The sequence below is a fragment of the Scyliorhinus canicula genome, chromosome 13, assembly GCF_902713615.1.
Source record: "Scyliorhinus canicula chromosome 13, sScyCan1.1, whole genome shotgun sequence".
Classification (NCBI taxonomy): domain Eukaryota; kingdom Metazoa; phylum Chordata; class Chondrichthyes; order Carcharhiniformes; family Scyliorhinidae; genus Scyliorhinus; species Scyliorhinus canicula.
In genome coordinates this window covers 23156908-23176762 of record NC_052158.1, presented here as the reverse complement: position 1 = coordinate 23176762, position 19855 = coordinate 23156908, and the positions used below count along the sequence as shown (strand labels likewise).

The 19855-nt window shown below is 46.1% G+C and overlaps 1 protein-coding gene across 1 annotated transcript in view; it reads right to left on the bottom strand.

Moving 5' to 3' along the window:
- The window catches only part of LOC119976524 (golgin subfamily A member 4-like), a 1176663-nt gene that overhangs the window by 216125 nt on the left and 940683 nt on the right, over nucleotides 1–19855 (bottom strand). The window contains exons 140-144 of the mRNA XM_038817077.1: nucleotides 19116–19142; nucleotides 15150–15185; nucleotides 14710–14736; nucleotides 12819–12854; nucleotides 9123–9149 (exon numbers count right to left, since the gene is read on the bottom strand). Coding sequence (XP_038673005.1) covers nucleotides 9123–9149; nucleotides 12819–12854; nucleotides 14710–14736; nucleotides 15150–15185; nucleotides 19116–19142 — 153 coding nt within the window. The remainder of the gene's footprint in view (nucleotides 1–9122; nucleotides 9150–12818; nucleotides 12855–14709; nucleotides 14737–15149; nucleotides 15186–19115; nucleotides 19143–19855) is intronic.

Sequence of the window (19855 nt, the reverse complement as noted above, 5' to 3'; positions counted from 1 at the left end):
GCCAAGACCGCATTTGATAGCCCCTGTCACACAGGAGACAACCCCCCCCCCACCCCCACCCCACCTCGCAGCCAGGGTGGGAGGAGGAGAATGTGCTCGAACATTTCCGGATTCTTTGAGTGTGCCAGAACGAAGGCATGCTGCACAGTGCCGGCGTATGGGACACATACATGCGAGATGTGGGTCTGATGGTCACATACCAGCTGCACGTTCACAGAGTGGAAACCCTTTCGGTTGGGGTTGAGCGGCTTGTCATCTTCACCTGCCCATAGGGGGACATGCAGCCGACCGGTCACCTCCTCGACCGGTGGCAAGTCAACAATGGTGGCGAACCGCACTGCCCGGGTTCACTGGTGTGTGCGGTCCACATTGAAATGGATGGTTTTTGCCGGCTGTCCACATCGTGTCCCCATGACAGCATGGATGCACCTGTGCACTGAGATCTACGAGATTGCGGACAGGTCCCCAGTTGGCTCCTTTAAGGACCCCGTCGCATACATCTACAGGTCGACCTTCACCTTAGCGGTGACAGGGAGAGGGTGTCCTCCCTCATACTCCGTAACGCCGAGTGTGCCGTTATCTGGCAGAAACATTGCACTGACTCGCTGATCATAAAGAGTCTTCAACCGCATGGCAGGACGGGAGGTCCTCTTATGACAGACACTGCTGGTACACATGAGGCCGCATGCTGCACATCCTCGGCAGCTCCTCCTCCTAGACTTGTGGGTCCTCTGGATTTTCACCCTGGGCGGACGCCTCCTGTTCCTCTAGGGCACGCTCCACTGCTGCAGCTTTCTACATCTAATCGAGTTGACCAGCCCGTGCAACTGCAGGTCATCTCGCAGGGCTCCGGCTACTAGCAGAAAGATCATGGTAGCTGGTTGAACTCCTCTATCCGTTGTCTGCAGGGAACAAAAGATGTTAGCACGTTGCATACACTCATGACTAACCAGGTCCAATGCGCCGCATGGTTTACTCAGTTGGCAGTCCACGCTCTGCCCTTGCATGTCCCCCTCCCCCACATCTCTGCCCCCATTCCGTCGTTGCCTGGCACAGAGGGAACTCCGATCCAGACGCCCATCGTGGATGCCAGGGATCCAGCGGCTGGCACTTCCCATGACAGCGGTATCTCTGTGGGCTCTGTCCAGAATCCTCAGAGGCGATACGTTGGGCATTGCCTGTTTTAGCCTCCTCATGCCTCACTGGCAGGTGGCGCCCGATAATGGTGACAGTATGGCGGAGTATGGGTTGCGGAGGTGGAGCGGTGAGGGAACGTATACGGCTGCTGTCAGTCTTCAGGACGCGGGGCGAAGATGTATGGTCAGCGGGGTGTACAGCAAGATGGCTGCATTGTAGGCCGCAATGGACACTACCCACCCCCCTACCTGTGGTGGATTCTCCCCTTGAATCTCAGCCCATTCATCCGTCAGCCCCCTTCAACCCGGGCCTGATAATCTAGGCCTGATAATCTCTCTCGCACCGCCCCCGCCACACCCTAGCGAGCCCGGACAGTGTCCTTCCCAGCAGCCCACAGCCCACAGCCTTGCCAATCTATGTCCTAGTACCTCCCATCTCGTTATCAGACATGACGCCGGTTTCAAGATTTTTAAAAGGAAATATGAGTGGGCCATCATGAACTCGCCCACCGGAGAATGGTGGAAGCCCGGGCGAATATTGGGATCGCCGACTGATAATATGCAAATGTTGCTTACTGTACATGAGTTCCACACCGCATTGACGCCACTGTCCAAGTGACAGAGAATTGTGTTTGGCGTCAAAGTGGTGCTTGGCGAGATTTTGATCTCAAAACATCTTCTCCACCCAATTGTATTTTCTGATTTTGGCGTCAGTGAATGGAGAATCCCATCCATCGTATTTGAGCATTTAGAAAACAGAGTAGTTGATGCAAGTGTTAGACTATATCCAATGCTGAAATAGACAATTTTGTACAGTATAAGGATGTCCTCAGTCATCCGAGGCACCTTCTGTGTATGCCTGTTGAATGGGAGGAGAGCGACGAGGTACGAGAAGCGTCTTAAGACTTGGTTTAGATCATAAATGGTTTTAGTCAAGGTGGGGCAATTATTATTTGCTGAAAACTTACAGTCTGTGCTTACTAATTACTTTTTGGATGTGTGAAATCAATATTTTCCATCTGTTAGCTTTGAACAATGTGTTTGTGTGTTTTCCGCTCAATGGCAATTTGAGCAAAATTAGTATTTAACTGTTCTTCCGAACAGGTTGTGTAGACAATCCACAGGTAGGTTTAATAGCTGGTTATAAAAATGATTTAATGCTGTGTAGTTGTGTTTTGAAACATTATAGGCAATATTCCCGATTGGCAGATTCCACAATCGTGAAATTCGAAAGGGAAGGTTCCCACTGCAAAATCGTGGAGGTGCTGATTTAACGGAAAAACACAATTCTCCGTCACCCCGACAGCAATCTTCAATGCAGTCGAGAATGCACGTACAGTAAACACCATTTGCACATCATTAGCGGGACAGACCCATAATATTCCGAGGCCTTCGCACTTCTCCACCTCCAATGGGCTTTTGAAAATCGTCAGAACGGAATCATAGTTCATGAGGGAGGGAGAGTTCGGACATAGAGAGGTATGCCTCTGGGCTGCTGGGCCCTACACTGGCCTCGAGTGTGGTCTGGGTAGGCTCTGCCAGGACCGATGCGGGAGGAGAATGTCAGGGGAATGGGCCGAGTGGCCGGAGTGACGCCCATGCAACTGGGGCGGAGAACAGGTACGGACCAGCATTGTGGCGGGTTGCAAGCAGACATCTTGCTACGGACACCACTAACCACCCAACCTAACCCCTGGTTCTGCAGAGTGCTACCTGCCATATCGGTCCCCCTACACGCCTCCTCACCGCGCAGTCCGCCATATTTCCACCACATTTGGCCCTAACCCATTTGGCGGGGCATGAGGCGGCCCAGCCACGGCTATGCCCTCTGTAGCCCCTCCAGGAAGGCTGAACAACAGCTGCATGAGCACTGTCAACCAATGATACTCCTGGTATCAGAGTCACCACGGTGCCGGGCACTGATGATCCGGGGGCCGAGATTTGGTGGGAGGCAGCAACTTACCCGTGCAGAGTCCTTCGTGCTAACCGGAGACACCATGTTCCCGTTGCACTCGGTTGGGCACAAGGGTACACAACATACTGACTTGACGGCCTTTCATCCCTTTCAGACAATAGATATTGGAATTCAATCAGTAATGGTTGCATTCCTTCTTATCGCCGCAGCACTGAGGGATGCGCTGCAGCTGCACAAGGTCGAGCGACTCGAGGAAGTGGAATCTTTAGCAGGAGATCATGCAGATGGCAAGGGTGCAGAAGCGACGCCTCCCGCAGAGGCAGAGGAGGCAGCCACCCCGGATGGCGAGCTGGCTGTTCAACACGCCGTGGAGGAGGATGTGGCAAGGAAGTTCCTCATGAAGCCTCGCGTCTACCAACAGTACCTGTCATTCGACAACCCATCGGGCATGTCATCAAAGAATCTGGCCGCGCAAGCAAATTGTGCAATATACTTCTTCTTAAGGGCAGCACGGTAGCATGGTGGATAGCACAATTGCTTCACAGCTCCAGGGTCCCAAGTTCGATTTCGACTTGGGTCACTGTCTGTGTGGAGTCTGCACATCCTCCCCGTGTGTACGTGGGTTTCCTCCGGGTACTCCGGTTTCCTCCCACAGTCCAAAGATGTGCAGGTTTGGTGGATTAGCCATGATAAATTGCCCTTAGTGTCCAAAATTCTATGATTAACCTGGGACAAAACTTCGGCGCAACATCGTGGGCCGAAGGGCCTTTTCTGTGCTGTATTTCTCTATCTATATGTACTATATCATGGCGACCTAGTTATGCAGGGATCTGTTGAACATAGAACATAGAACAGTACAGCACAGAACAGGCCCTTCGGCCCTCGATGTTGTGCCGAACAATGATCACCCCACTTAAACCCACGTAACCCGTATACCCGTAACCCAACAATCCCCCCATTAACCTTACACTACGGGCAATTTAGCATGGTCAATCCACCTAACCCGCACATCTTTGGACTGTGGGAGGAAACCGGAGCACCCGGAGGAAACCCACGCGCACACGGGGAGGACGTGCAGACTCCACACAGACAGTGACCCAGCCGGGAATCGAACCTGGGACCCTGGAGCTGTGAAGCATTGATGCTAACCACCATGCTACCGTGAGGCCCCTGAAGTGTGTTGAGTACACACACTTCAGATTACCATCAAGGTGAAGGTTGCCCTGAAGTTTTAGGAGGTGGGGACCATGCATGCATCAAGTATGACATGGCCGGTATATCAATCTTCAGTACACAGATGCATCAGCGCCATGAAGGAGGCCCTATGTGCCCATAAGGCTCAATACATCCATGTCAATGTGGACCGAGCCAAACCAAGATTTCAGGACATCAGGGTTCGCCTCCAGTGACGGGATGCCCGGGATGCCGAGACGATCGACTAGATGCATGCCCACCTTGTAACAGCTGCAAATAAAAGACCGCTCTAAACCAACGGAAAGGGTTTCCATAAGTTGAACGTGCAGTGGAATGTGCCCATCAGTAGTGCATCAGGCAGGTCTGCGCCCAATAACTCGGCAGTGTGCACTGCACCTTCATTCTGGCACTCTCACCCATTCCTTACATGTTCGAAGCCCTCCGGCTTGGGGTACGGCCCTGGTTGACAGGTGCTAGCTTTTGTGGTCGTGGCTGATGAAAGCTATCCAGAGGTCACAGATAAACTTCGAAAACTGCTCTAACGACGCACATGCCGCACAGAAAGCTTGACAGAGTGGTGCTTCAACCTCTGGAAGATTTTTTTCAGGTGCCTGGAGCGCTATGAAGGAGCCGACCGGTATGAACGTGAGAGGGTAGTCCGCAAAGTGGAGGCCTGCAGCGTCTACCAAAACATCGCTGGAGCAGGAGTGAGATCAGTAGACCACGTTCGACGACGTGGATGCTGGGGAGATTGAAGTCGGGCATTACTTCAGCGCAGACAGGCACGTGTAGCTGTGCAACTTGTGTGCCTGGGCCAATGCGCACGTGACGACCAAATCGACTCCAAGTTCCCCAACAAGGGATGTGGGAAGCTGGCCAGGGCTTCTGACAGTGACTCCCATCCCCATACCTCATTGTTCCAAACCGTGGCCAACCCCAGCTGCACCATCCCCCACCTATTGGTGGACCCTCGGTTGGGAATAACTCTGCTCCATTGATGGAGGATCATGACAACCGACTCTGCGAAGGTACTCTGCATCATTTGACACCGCCTGACTCCGGCTCACGGTAGCAATTTCCAGCATCCACCTGCGTGATCCCTGCATTCGCCATTCCATCGTTCTGTCTCCTTGAATCACTGGGGTGACAGGGGTGTGTACGCTCGGGGAGTGGTATATGGTGGGGAGCCAAGGCCACCCACAACTTCTGACCATTTCGGCCATCCAGCCACCGCACCCCCTCTCCCAACTGCCCATACCAGAACATCGCTCGCAACATTTGACAGACCGCTGAGGCATGTTGCAACAGTGTGCACAGGTGTTTGCTATGATATCGAATTTGTTCCCGAGCTCCAATCGCTAACGAATGCATTTTAGCCAAAAAACTAACTGGTGTGGAACGTTTTGGCCTCCGGAGTCTGCTGTCGTGCCCGTCCTGTCACACTGATCGCCATTTGTGACCATCTTCTGGGACAACCGGGCCTGGATGACCCGTCTGATGCTCAGATTTTGAAGGTAGCATTGTGCCTCCCTATCCTGCCCACTGTCTAGCAGGTGCATCAGGGATAGGAAGGAGTAGTCGGTGGTGCACCTGTGTACGTCCACTTCTCCTGGGGGAGTCACTGCCATGGGCCCTATCACCTCCTCCTCCATAGGGTCCCCGATGGCCCCTGGGTGTTCCATGGGATGGGTATGCAAGCGGAACCAACCTCTGTGAATCACACCCGTATGGCACTGCCAGCCCTGGAGCCCGGTTTCTACCCACCAGAGTCTGCATGTTCGCAGCCATGGAGCACAGGGAGTAGACCATGCCCATCAGGGACTACGCCATGTCACCCATTGACTGTGTCACCAACTTCTGTGTCTTTATGACATTAGCCAGTGACTGTGGCAGCTCCATCTGGACGCGAGCTACTCCCTGGCTTTGGCCCCCCTCGGTAGTTCCTACATCCAGCTGATCAACTATGGTCCGCACCAAATCATATCCCAGGAGCCTATTCACGAAAGTGCCAAATCGATGTGAGTGACTCTCTGATGGTGAATGGTTTTGGATGCAGCTGCGACGGGAAATTCGAGCCATTCTCATCTCTAGCTTCAGCGTGCCTGCGTGTCAGGTTGAGGGGTGTTGTCCAAGCTGGTCTCTTCGTCAGTGCTCGGCTCACAGCTGGCTCCGGCTGTGGTATTGCCTTGGGCGAGGAGACTGTATGGAACCACACCACACAATCTCACAGAGGTCTTGCAAGACACAAGTTAAGATGCATGATTACACCACTGACCAAGGTAGACTTGATCTGTTGGGGATGCGCCTGGTGTGGAGGTGAGGGTCGGGGTGAGGGTGAGAGTGGTAAGACGGGTGGTGGAATGATGTGCGGTTCTGGTGACGGTGTTGTGGGGGGCGGGGTGAGTGACGTGAGGGTGAGGATGTGGGTTGAGTGGTGACTGGGGTGGTGTGTGGTACTGTTGGGAGGTTGGCACACTCTTCACTGGGGACGGCAACTCAACAGCGTCTAACTTTCTCGCCCACGCCGACCACCCAGGTATGCTACGTTCCTTCCTGCCTGCTAAGCACGTCCAGGATCCTCTGCTATGGTTTCGGCCGCAGGTCCAGCCTCCCACCTCTAATTTTGTGCAACTCCTGGCGGTTATGAGCGACATTCTCCTGGGGGGTTGGGGGGGGGGGGGTGTGATGGGGAGGAACTGAAATTTACAGTGTCACACAATCCGTCTGGGGGTTGGGTAGCTGGTTGTCTCACTAGCCAAGTCACTGGGCCATGCTGGGTATGGTTGCGGACACGTGGTGCGGGGTGAGGGTTCGGCCGCCCTCCTGGTGAAGGGGTTCGTCATTTCACAGGTGTGTGGGATGAAGGTTCGCAGCAGGGGCACAGTGCTGCTCGAAGGAGGTTGTGCAGTTTTTTTCAGGTTCTTCCAGATGTTGTTGCTGATGGCACTCACTGCCTCGATACCTGCGACCAAACATGGCAAATGATAGGGACTCGCAGTCTCCTTCCCAGGCCGGGATATAGGGGCATCCTGCTCTCCTCCACCATGTCCAAGAGGGTCTCCAGCTCAGTGCATGTGAATCTCGGAGCCGCTCTGCTCCCTGGCATCCTGTTAGCTGGGATGATGTGTGTGTGGATTGAGGTATGTATTTGCGGCTTCAGCTTGTTAACCTCCTGAGTGTCACTTCCGAAACCAGAAAATCCAACTCTGGAATCTCATTGGAACCGATTGTGTTCCATGCGGCGCCGGTGCTAGCCACTGACAAATAGCTGAATCGGTCCAGTTGCGGCGCCAAACTTGTCGTGAAAATCCAGGAATCTGTGCTGCAAATAGTCTCACAAATAGAGAATTCCGTCACTTATGTCTGGCCATGTTCAATCATCACAAATGCTGTGATGTGCTCCAAAGAATAAAATCTAAATTAGTCATGAATTTCAAGGCGATTGTGCTCATTGACTTTAACTCTCTCCAACCAGCCAAATTCCAAAATTGTAAATGGCTGCAGACAGTATATGATCGTTTGAAATTTCATAACCTCTGCAATACAAACAATGCATTTGGTACAAGTGGGAACCTTCAGTGGTTTATACACAAATGAGGCTAGAGGTGCGCTATTGTTTTCACCTTAACCTCTGGACCAACGTTCTCCAGTCCAGCTGCGATTCTGAAATTAATTTATGATGTTCAACTCAGATAATTCACCTGGTAGTGCTTTCTGAACTCTCTCTATTAACATGGTTGTTTTGAATGCTTAGAAATATCTCTACTTGGGCTTATGACTCCCAGTGGGGCGAGTCAAAGCGGTTTATTTTTAGCTCTGCATTGCCCTCCGAACCAATTTCACAGTTTAATGTTTCTACCACATCAGCTCTAAATATTTCCTCAGTACTAGTTGGATGTTTTAATTCATGCTGCTTGAACACCCGCTGTTGGACGATCGGATTTGACACCATCATATCCGAGGCGAAACTGTTTCAATGTACCCCAACTGACACTGGTTCATTGAGAATTATGCAATAATCCTGTACAATTATAATATAGGTGCTACCTTCCCATAAATGATATCGGTATCACATACAATACTCAACTATGTCAGATTGAGGGTGACATGTGGCGCAGTGGTTAGCACTGGGACTGCGGGCGCTCAGGACCCAGTTTCGAATTCCAGCCCTGGGTCACTGTACATGTGAAATTTGCACATTTTCCCCATGTCTGCCTGGGTTTCACCCCCACAACTCAAAGATGTGCAGAGTATGTGGATTGGCAACACTAAATTGTCCCTTAATTGGAAAAAAATAGTTGGGTACTCGAAAAGTATTTTTTAAGAAAGACTATGTGAGCTTAAACTCGAACATAGTAATATCCAGAGATTAAGAAAGTAAAGCAAAGCTCCGACAATTTTCGAATAAACATTTCATTATATGCATACTGCACAACGGTACGATAACTTGCCAAATTTCAATAGATTGCAAATATGAAATGAGGAATTGACAACTTGTTGATGTTGATAGATTGAGCAGATTAAATCTTATTTCAAACCTCGTAGCGAGACTTGATGTTGAATTGATCAAACTGTCTTAAAAGAGCTGGATCGGCAATGTAAAATTCATAGCTTTTCCATCTACACCGTCCGATCGCTAATCCGATTTAACTGACGTGATCAGGACCATTTTAACATTCCCATAAGCAATCATGGTTGTTCAGAAGTAAATCGTACTTTAAACTTTTCTGGAAGCACATTCTATCTGGTTATCTGTATGCATGGGTGTTGCTTCGCAAGTTCTCACAAGGTCTCTGGGAAAAGTGATACTGATTTTCTTCAAGTAAACTAAGTTGTGTGCAAACAAGAGAACATTGAAATTTGCCAAAGTCGCTTGCCTGATATATGTTTACGCAGATTTCCATCTAAGTTGAAGGAATTAATTGAAGTAATATCAGAAACAGATGTCAATTCAAATGTCAGGAAGTTCTGAAGAAATGAGCATTGAAAATACATTTGGTGAAAAGATATAATGAAGTATCCATTGCGGAAAACAAAGAATTATATGTTTTATTACATTGTTGGGCAAGGACACAATTTATTTTAGATTTTGTTTCGTATATATTTCAATTGAAAGTTTACGCATTTTTTAAGTTTTGATACCGAACCTATTTTCATCTCCATAATTTCAAACTCTAGCTGCATGATCTTTTCCAGTAAATTTAGATTAGCTAAATCTTCTTTTTCCAATTAAGGGGCAATTTATCGTGGACAATTCACCAAACTTGAACATCTTTTTTGGATTCTGGGGGTGAGGCCCATGCAGACAGGGGGAGAATGTGCAAACTCCACACAGATGATGGCTCGGGGACGGCATTTGGACCCAGGTACCAGGTAGCATGGTGGTTAGCATCAATGCTTCACAGCTCCAGCGTCCCAGGTTCGATTCTCGGCTGGGTCACTGTCTGTGTGGAGCCTGCACGTCCTCCCCGTGTGTGCGTGGGTTTCCTCCGGGTGCTCCGGTTTCCTCCCACAGTCCAAAGATGTGCGGGTTCGGTGGATTGGCCATGCTAAATTGCCCGTAGTGTAAGGTTAATGGGGGGATAGTTGGGTTATGGGTATACGGGTTACGTGGGTTTAAGTAGGGTGATCATTGTTCGGCACAACATCGAGGGCCGAGGGGCCTGTTCTGTGCTGTACTGTTCTATGTTCTATGCCTTGAGGCAGTAGTGTTAATCACTACACCGTGCTGCACTAACCGTGACCAATATGGATAATTTTCTCCAGAGCTCTCAGAGGGCAGCACGGTAGCATGGTGGTTAGCATAAATGCTTCACAGCTCCAGAGTCCCAGGTTCGATTCTGGGTCACTGTCTGGGTGGAGTCTGCACGTCCTCCCCGTGTGTGCGTAGGTTTCCTCCGGGTGCTCCGGTTTCCTCCCACAGTCCAAAGATATGCGGGTTAGGTGGATTGGCCATGATAAATTGCCCTTAGTATCCTATAGAATAAGGTTAATTGGGGGGTGGTGGGTTAAGGGTATGGGGTGGATACGTGGGTTTGAGTGGGGTGATCATTGCTCGGCACAACATCGAGGGCCGAAGGGTCTGTGCTGTACTGTTCTATATATATCCCTCTGATCCACGCCTCCGCTCCCTATGTACATTACCCAGTCATATTTAAGCCACGCCGTTGTCCTTGCCGTCTCAAGAGACTAATATGTCCTTCCATATAATACACTGATTATTCGTAATTATATTGTTCTTTGAAAACATACTTATTCCGCACTCAGAATTTGTGATACGTTTGATCAAATAACTTCACAAATATAAATCTACGAGTTGGTAATATCACATTAATAGTGGCGGTGTTGCAAGATGACCGTCTTGTTGAAGATTGTGTGAGATTGAGGATCGATACTGTGAAAGTATGTGGACGTCACATAAATCTCGGAGGCATCAGCTTAGTACAACAATGATAAATAATCTTGGTTTAGATATTATGTATGTGGAATAAATGTGGGTGTAATTACACAGGGAATAGCTTAATAATCACATAATTATAGTCCCCATAACAGTAAAAAAAAAACAATGTTGTCGACAACACGTCAATAGATAATAACGGGTCTGGAAGCACTTTACTGCAATTATCACATGCGACTTTCAACTTGACATTAATTTGGCAATGTGGATTGACAATGTCTAAGTGGATAATGAGTGCATGTATTGCACTTTAATGCCATATTGCAGCAGTACGTCCTTGATTGTAGAATGGACGAAATATTGAACCTGGTAATGTGTAATGAGGCAGGATCAGTCAAATACTTCATAATAAAGAGTTTTACCTGCCCGAGGGATCGCAACATGATACAATTTGGCTGTCGGTCAAATTGGGATGCGCGTGCCCTTAAATGGTGTCTTAAACTTTCACAAATATGCGAAGACAAACCTGGCTCATGGTCTGAGAGGTCCCAGTGGTTACTGCATAGCTTGGTGAGAAGGATTCTGGTAAACTGAAATATCGTACATTTGAAGTGATATATTGTTTTTTAATTTAGAGTGTCCAATTATTTTTTTCTCCAATTAAGGGACTATTTAGCGTGGCCAATGTACCTAACTTGCACAGCTCTTGTTGTGGGAGTGAAACCCACGCAAACTGCACACGGACAGATATCGGGGGCCGGGACCTGAACCCACGTTCTCAGCGCTGTCGTCCCAGTGCTACCCATTGCGCCACATGCCGCTCCCATGTAAGGCGATTTGATAAATCCCAACAAAATAATAATCCACTGATGAAGAAATATTCCACTTGAAGTAATCAACACCAATGGCTGACGAAGGACGTTCAATGAGTCATTAAAGAAAAATAGAAGTGTCATATGCCGTGAAAGTTACACGTTGGCCAAATTATGGAAATGCTTTCAGAAACCAATAAATAAACACTGAACATGTAATAATAGCACTGGGCGAATTGGACAATGGAAGCAAACGAGTGAGCAATATAAAACATTTCTCAAAAACGTAAAAACACATTTGTTATGACGATACGGAGTCTACAGGCACTGTAATAGATTATCCACATAGATTGGCAGGAGGATTACAGGATATAAAAATGTGAGATGTGAGCCCACTTAGCGAGGAATAAATTTAGTACAGAATAACATTTAAGTGACAAGACTGCAGGCTGGTGCAAACAGAAATAACTCAATTTTCATGTTCATGAGTCACCAAAAGTCAGCTTGCAGAAACAACATGAAAATGTAAAGCTGAATGAACTATTAGCATGCCTTGCAAGTGGTGTGGTCCAGAAAGATAACAAACGTGCTGCTTTGCAAACACAGAGCACATTTTTCGGCACCCTATGCAATATTGTTCAACATGGGAAGGAAGGACACGCTTCCATTTGAAGCAGTGCAGAGCAGTTAATCCGCGAATATTTTCTATGTTATCTCACGAGGCTAGTTAGAGCAGCTTCGGCAAATACATATTGGTATTCCGTAAAATAATTTTTATGCAAATGAAACAGATAAGATTCAGAGTGGACTTGATAACGACTGGCAGTGATGGCGCTACATCTCATGGGTGGTGACACCAAGACCTGCGACCTGGTGGGCGGGAGACACAAGGCGGAGATGAAGAGCAGACTGTTTCTTGCACAAATATTCGTGCGTGCAGTGGATTTGGTTCATCGTGATAATGAAATAAAGCCTGCAATATTCCGCCGGTGTATCCATGGATTCGTTCGTTGCAAGAATGAACTTACCATTGCGGATAGTCTGCCTTAGATTCTTGATGGCCATCACGGTAGAACAATGGTTAGCACTGATGCTGCACAGTGGCAGGGACAAGGATTCGATTCCCGGCTGGACTACATTCTCTGTAGAGTCCGCTTGCTGTCTCCCGGGTGCTCCGGTTTCCTCACACATATGCTGAAATAATTGCTTGTTTGGTGAATTGAACATTCTGAATTCTCCCTCGGTGTGTCCGAACAAGCGCCGGAGTGGGGCGATCTAACTTCATTGCAATGTTAATGTCAGCCTACTTGTGACACTAATAAAGATTATTATTACAACAGCGAACTTTCCATTCTTACACTCACCTTTACCCTCGAGACTTTCTTTCAATTGCTTTATTTCTTTAAAAACGAGGAAATAAAATCAGGACTTCGGGTCAAAGATAAAGTATGTCTCCGGATCTGAAGATTATACACTTATGGGAACATAATGCAAAGTGAGGTTGGGGGGTAAAGATTAATCTTGATAATTGGCCTCCAATTGATTAGGTATTAAATTTTCCAATGTATTACGAGTAGTGAGTTACTAATCCACCCGTTTCTTGCCTGCAAATAATTAAGCCGATGTGTAGCGACATAACCAAGACTGAGGCTCAAGAAACAGCTTCGTTTTGAATCACGATTTAATGCTTGCAAAATATTGTTATTGATTCATATATTGTCGCTCAGATAGAAAATCAGATGAGCAACTGAATGATTGCCCTTCGAATATCTTCTTCCCATGTCCAATAAGGATAAGCTTCCAGGAGCTAAAATTGATATTTATATCCAATCATGTTACATTTTTGTTGAAGTGTGTTACGTTCATCAGTTAGCTTGTGCTTTATCGCTATGAAAGGAAGATCGATGGATCAAAGTGTGTGAAGAAGAAGGACCACCAGAAAAAAAATGTGGAAACACATCAAATACTTAAAAACATAAGTGTTCGATTTTCCAACAATGAATCGTCCACAAGTGCAGCACAAAACGTTACGTATGCAATGATTGTAAGTAATATGTACAATCTTTATACTGGACATCGGAAGTTTGCTCTTTCGGATGGTCAATGCAGACTCTATTGGCGGAATGATCGCTTTCTGCGCAGTTGGGATTCTCTGAAATTAGATCCAAATCGATGTTCTTTTTGTTCACCAAAAACAGTTATTTATTCCACAGCAATTTGTATTTCGGGGAGTCAACAAATTGCTTTCTGAACTGGCTGCACGTTGATATATATCAAATATTTTTTTGAAGTGTAACGTACCCACTCAATTGCACAATGTTTACGATAGTTAAACAATCTGATGGTTCTCCGTTCCGAATGTTAAGAAACAGGGTTAGCATCGGTAGAAAGGGTGGGTCTGCTTCTGCGGCATAACGACAACTCTACGCATACCTGCCACGTAGTTAAACATTACGTGAACTTCGGAAAATAATGAACTGCGGACAAATGGACGGTGGAAGGAAGATGAGCCTGAAAAGATTGCAGAAAACCTTTGGAAGCAGAGGAGGTGAATGACTCAAGAAATTATTTCTGAGGGCGGCATGTGGCACAGTGGTTAGCACTGGGACTGCGGCGCTGCGGACCCGTGTTTGAAGTCCGACCCTGAGTCACTGCCCGTCTGAGTTTGCACATTCTCGCCATGTCTGCGTGCGTTTCACCCCCATAAGGTGGATTGGGCAGGCTAAATTGCGCCTTAAGTGGAAACAAAAATAATTAGATACTCTAAATTGAAAATTAAAGAAATGTGTTCTGAACGTAAACGAAAGGTAAACAAAATTGTCCTTACAGAGAATGAATGTGCCCTTCCTCTGAAGACTGTTTCCAGAGCTGTTACATTGTGCAATTGAAGCAATTTAGTCGCCAGTGCATTGGTAATAATGGTCAAAAATGAAAGTGGATCCTATAAGTTTGATACCGTTCCTTACTGTGCCGAAACAGTGTTTGATGAACAGGGACAAATACAATTGATCCAATAGTTAGATGATCACTTGAGCCACACTATTCCATTAAATTCAAGCAGAAAACTGAAAAGACAATACAACAAGCTGATTCTCAAGCCATCTAAGTTCCTCCAATTGTGGTCAAATAGCGGCCACAAACTTCCTGCCACGGCACAGAATAATTAATTTGGTTCGATGTGGTGGCGGAAACACAGAAAACTTGTTTTAAATACGGTACAAGACATGTAAACCATTGACAATTGTTCTTGTTTACCTAAGGTGTGTTCAACCTCGTATTTAGCTGAAACGACAAAAACAATGTTCGCAGAGGACGAGTCAGAGTACGAATTTTCCTCCTTACTGCTTGATCGGATTAATTGCTTTAAATTCAGAAATGTGTAGATGGCACAAAAATATTGCAGGATATTGTGGAGAAAAATAATTGCCGAATAAAACAAGGGACAAAATATCCGAAATCACTTCAACATAAGTTTTGTCATTTGTTTCTTTCACTGACACCTAAATCTGGAACTTTTTCTCGCAGTTATATGTTAGAACTTTTCGTCGACAACTTCGACCACCAAATCAATTAAGTAATACATTGAACTTTATTTTCCGCAGCAAACTAAATCTAACTGTGCTGAAAATTGTAACTGAACAAAAAAAATACACCTTAACGGCACACAACATTGAACGATTTAAAATTCCGCTAACCCTTTTCTTCAAGCCGTTTTTTCAAATTTTCTATTTCTGAAAATGAATTGATATATGTTTTAAGTAGGCGTAACTTTACTAATATTTCCTGGTTTAGTTATGTTTTTATTTTATGTTATTCGTTTATGCTTTTTTATAGTTGTACGTAGACATGCGAATTAGCTGCTTGTCTTTGACAATTACTTATGAAAGAGTGAGTGGTGACCTTTCTGAAGGAACAAATAACCTGCAAGCCACGTGAAAACTATTGAACTTTTAACATCAATCCGCTTGGCGGGATGCGACGTCTAATTATCGTTACAAATTTGGATTCAAATTGTTGCAGATAGTGTTGGTGAATATGCGCGAGAACTGGCAGTGCGATGAATTGAACGACGGCCGAGTAAGTAGCTGTCATTCCTGACAATTACATTGAAAGTTTGGTCAGAGCGCATTTACAGTGATCCAGTTTCATTTGACCCAGGTTCTGTTCATTATTTGACGTCAATTGCAGGGAATCAGAAGTCTTCAGAAACAGTTTGTTGTTTGGTCTTTACAATTTTGTGCCTGAATTTTATGGAATGGTGCAGCTAAATCTAGGACACGAACGCGATAGGATTAATGCAAGTCGTGATGTAGGCTGCAAAACAAATAGCGCGTGATTTAGTAACATTCGCTATCATCTGATCATGTGCTTTAATTTTGGCCACGGAAGTGCAGATTTCTCTGTCACATAACATTTCCAGGTAGTTTTACGTGGCATGGCTGCAAGCCACCCACCAGACAGAGGATCGTTGCAGCTTTTGCATCATTTCATCTGGCGTAAAGGCCACTGCTCCCACACCGCATAGCAGTTATTATTCAAATTGGAGAATCCAGCCGCTTCTGTCTGGCCATTTGCAAACATCATAAATGATGTGAAGTGACTGAAATAATTAAAATTAAAGGAACCACTAACTTCAAGGTGGTAATGCACATTGTGTACAACTGTATCAAACTAGACCAAGTTTAAAAAGTGTAAGTATTTCATACAGGAAATCATTAACATGGCTGCCCAGTTAGTATGTAATATTTTGGAATGCCATAAGCTTTGCTGAACCGACGTAATTCGTTCGGCTAAGTTGGGAAACACCAGTGTTTTACACAACAAACGAGGCAATCGCTGCGCAATTTTCTTGAACTGAACCTGAGATGCTTATCTCTGCAACCACGTTCTCCGTCATATTTGCTATCCTGAACTTAATGCATGCAATTTATCTTAGATAATCGATCGGGGAGTGCTTTCAGAACTCTCCGCATCGACACATTTGCTATGAATGCTTGTTACATTTTCTACCCATTCGGGAGGCTCATGAATCGCTGGTGGACAAGCCAGGAAGGATTATTTGCACCTCTTGCTTCCCAAGGCCGAACTAATTTCGAAATACAAAGTTTCTCTCCGACGAGCTCCAAACATTTCCGACTAGTTAGTTGTGTCTTTTAGTGTTTGCTGCTTAACCTCCTGCTACTGGACGATCTGCTTCGGAAAACTCAGGGCCTACCGTGTTTATGTGTACCCCAACTGACACTCGTTCATTGAGAATTTTTCAAAAATAGCGTGAAATTATAATGAGGTGCTTCTTCCCACAGAACATATCGTTATCACAAGCTTTGCTGAATCTTGTCAAAATACATGAAGCACAATAGCATTCAAATAGTTAGAACTGGAAAACAACAACGAACAAACAAAAGTGCAGCACAGGAACAGGCTTTTTGGCCCTCCAAGCCTGCACCCACTATGCTGCCGATCTAAACTAAAACCTTATACGCTTCCGGGGTCCGTATCCCTCTATTACCATCAGATTTAAGTCTTTATCAAGATACCCGTTCAACGTCACTATCGTCCCTCCTTCCACCACTTCCTCGCAGATCTCCTCTAAACTTTGCCGCTCGCAACTCAAACCTATGCCGCCCAGTAATTTACCCTTGTACCCTGGGGAAAAGTCTCTGACGAACCATTCTGTCTGTGCCCCTCATAATTTTGTGGACATCAATCAGGTCGCCCCTCAACCTTCTTCGTTCCAGTGAGAGCAAACCAAGGTTATTCAACCTCTCCTCACAGCTAATGCCCTCAATACGAGGCAACATCCTGGTAAATCTATTCTGAATGCTCTCGAAAGCTTCCACATCCTTCTGGTAGTGTGGCGAACAGAATTCAACACTATAATCCAAGTGTGGCTAACTAAGATCCTATACAGCCACAACATTACTTGCCAACTTTTATACTCAATGATCCGGCCAATGAAGGCAAGCATGCCGTATGACTTCTTGACTTCCTTCTCCACCTGTGTTGCCCCTTTCAGTGACCTGTGGACATGGACACCAAGATCTTTCTTACTATCGATACTCTTGAAGTATCTACCATTCACTGTATATTCCCTACCTGTATTATACTAGCCAAAATGCATCACACCACATTTGTCCGAATTAAACTTCATGTGTCATCTCGCCGCTCACGTCTCCAAACAATCTAAATCCTGCTGTACCGTGTGAATATCCTCATCTTTATTTGCAATTCCACCAAACTTTGTGTCTTCCGCAAACTCATTAATCAGACTAATTAAATTTTCCTCCAAATCATTTATATATCCTATGAACAGCAAAAGTCCCAGCACTGGTCCCTGCGGAACACCACTAGTCACAGTCCTCCAATCAGAAAAGCACTCTTCCATTGCTACACTCTGGCTTCGATGGCCCAGCCAGTTCTGTATCCATCTTGCCAGCTCACATCTGCTTCCAGGTCACTTCACCTATTGTACCAGTCTGCCACGAGGGACCTTGTCAAAGACCTTACTGAAGTTCGTACAGACAACATCCACTGCCCTACCTGCATCGATCATCGTTGTGACCTCTAAAAAGTCTATCAAGTTACTGAGACACAAACTCCTCTTCACAAAACCGTGCTGCCTCTCACTAATACGACGCCTTGCTTCCAAATGGGAGTAGATCCTGTCCCGAAGAATTCTCTCCAGTAATTTATCTACCATCTACGTAAGGATCACCGGGCTGTTGTTCCTTGGATTATCCCTGCTACCTAAAACAAAGGAGCATCATTCCAAGCCCCTAGCACTAATGAGTTCCAGTCAATATTGAGGAAGGTATATTCTTCCATCACAAACTATCCTGTTGCTTTTACTGCTTTCCAAAATCTGTCAACCTATCTGCTCCTCTATCTCTCGCAGGATGTTGGCGGGCCTGTAGTAAACTCCCAAAATTGTGACTGCACCATTCTTATTCCTGATCTCTACCCATATAGCCAGGCTGCCGTCTAAGGTCTCCCCCCCCCCCCCCCGCCGCAGTACAGATGTGATAATCACCCAAACCACCAACCCCCCCCCCCCTCTAACCCGCCTGAAACGTCCATATTCTGGAATTTGTAGCTGCAAATCCTGTCCCGTCAATCAGGTCACTGTAATGGCAACAACATCATGAAAGGCAGCACGGTAGCATTGTGGATAGCACAGTGGCTTCACAGCTCCAGGCTTCCCAGTTTCGATTCTGGTTTTGGTCACTGTCTGTGCGGAGTAGGCACATCTTCTGAGCGTGGGTTTCCTCCGGGTGCTCCGGCTTCTTCCCACAGTCCAAAGATGTGCAGGTTAGGTAGATTTGCCATGATAAATTGCCCTTAGTGTCCAAAATTGCCCTTAGTGTTGGGTGGGATTACTGGGTTATGGGGATAGAGTGGAGGTGTTGACCTTGGCTAGGGTGCTCTTTCCAAGAGCCGGTGCTGATTCGATGGGCTGAAAGGCCTCCTTCTGCACTGTAAATTCTATGATATGATAAAGCACCGGCAATTTTGAATCAATAATTAAGACAACACAGAAAGTTTCCCACTGTGAACTCGTTTATTAGTTTTTGTAGAAAAAAAATCAACGTTAGTGTGGTCGTGGAAGTTAGGTTTTGCAGAAGGAAACCATGCATGAAATAACCCAATGGAAAGTATCTTACGCAAATCTTTGTCATGCAGATTCGATTCTGGAAGAGAATTAGTTTAATTTTTAACTTTCAATGTTCATGGCATGCGCACGTCAGGAAACAGAGAATGTCCCCACGGGCGCCCATGTGCAGAACTTATGTCCAAACATAAAACATCTGCTGGGCCCAGAGACACTGTCTGAACCTCACCTTGCATTCGGCCGACATTGAATCTGTTGTCCCTTACTTGTGTACAATACACTAAAGGATCCAGAATTCTTCATCTCTTTTCTTCGTGCTTTAAGTATTTGGAACTTTGGAAATACATTTTCCTCATTGAAGCAATCAGAAATATCTCTTATAGTAAACATTGTGAGACAATTCTCTCATAACGAGGAAAACCACGAAAGCCAACATTAAAACTTACTTTGCGTTTTCGGTTACTCGCCAGAATATCTCTGAAAGTGCCCTGTTGCCGACATTTGTTTTCTTGATCAGGTGCGGTCATTCACATGATGTATCGTATTAAATACAACATTCAAATACAAACCGCACAACATTGTGCATTATGAATCTATTTGTTCTTCCATTCGGTGGCTGAAATTTCGTGAGGCGCATCTACTTATTTTTTTAGCGGAAGCCGAATCCACATGGATGGCAATACTTCAAGAAGGCGATTGGAAACGTATTGTAGTTTGGAAATAAATGCCTCGCCTTGACTCCTCTAATATGGATGAACCGGCACAGTGTTATTCTTGTTTTTGCATTTACTT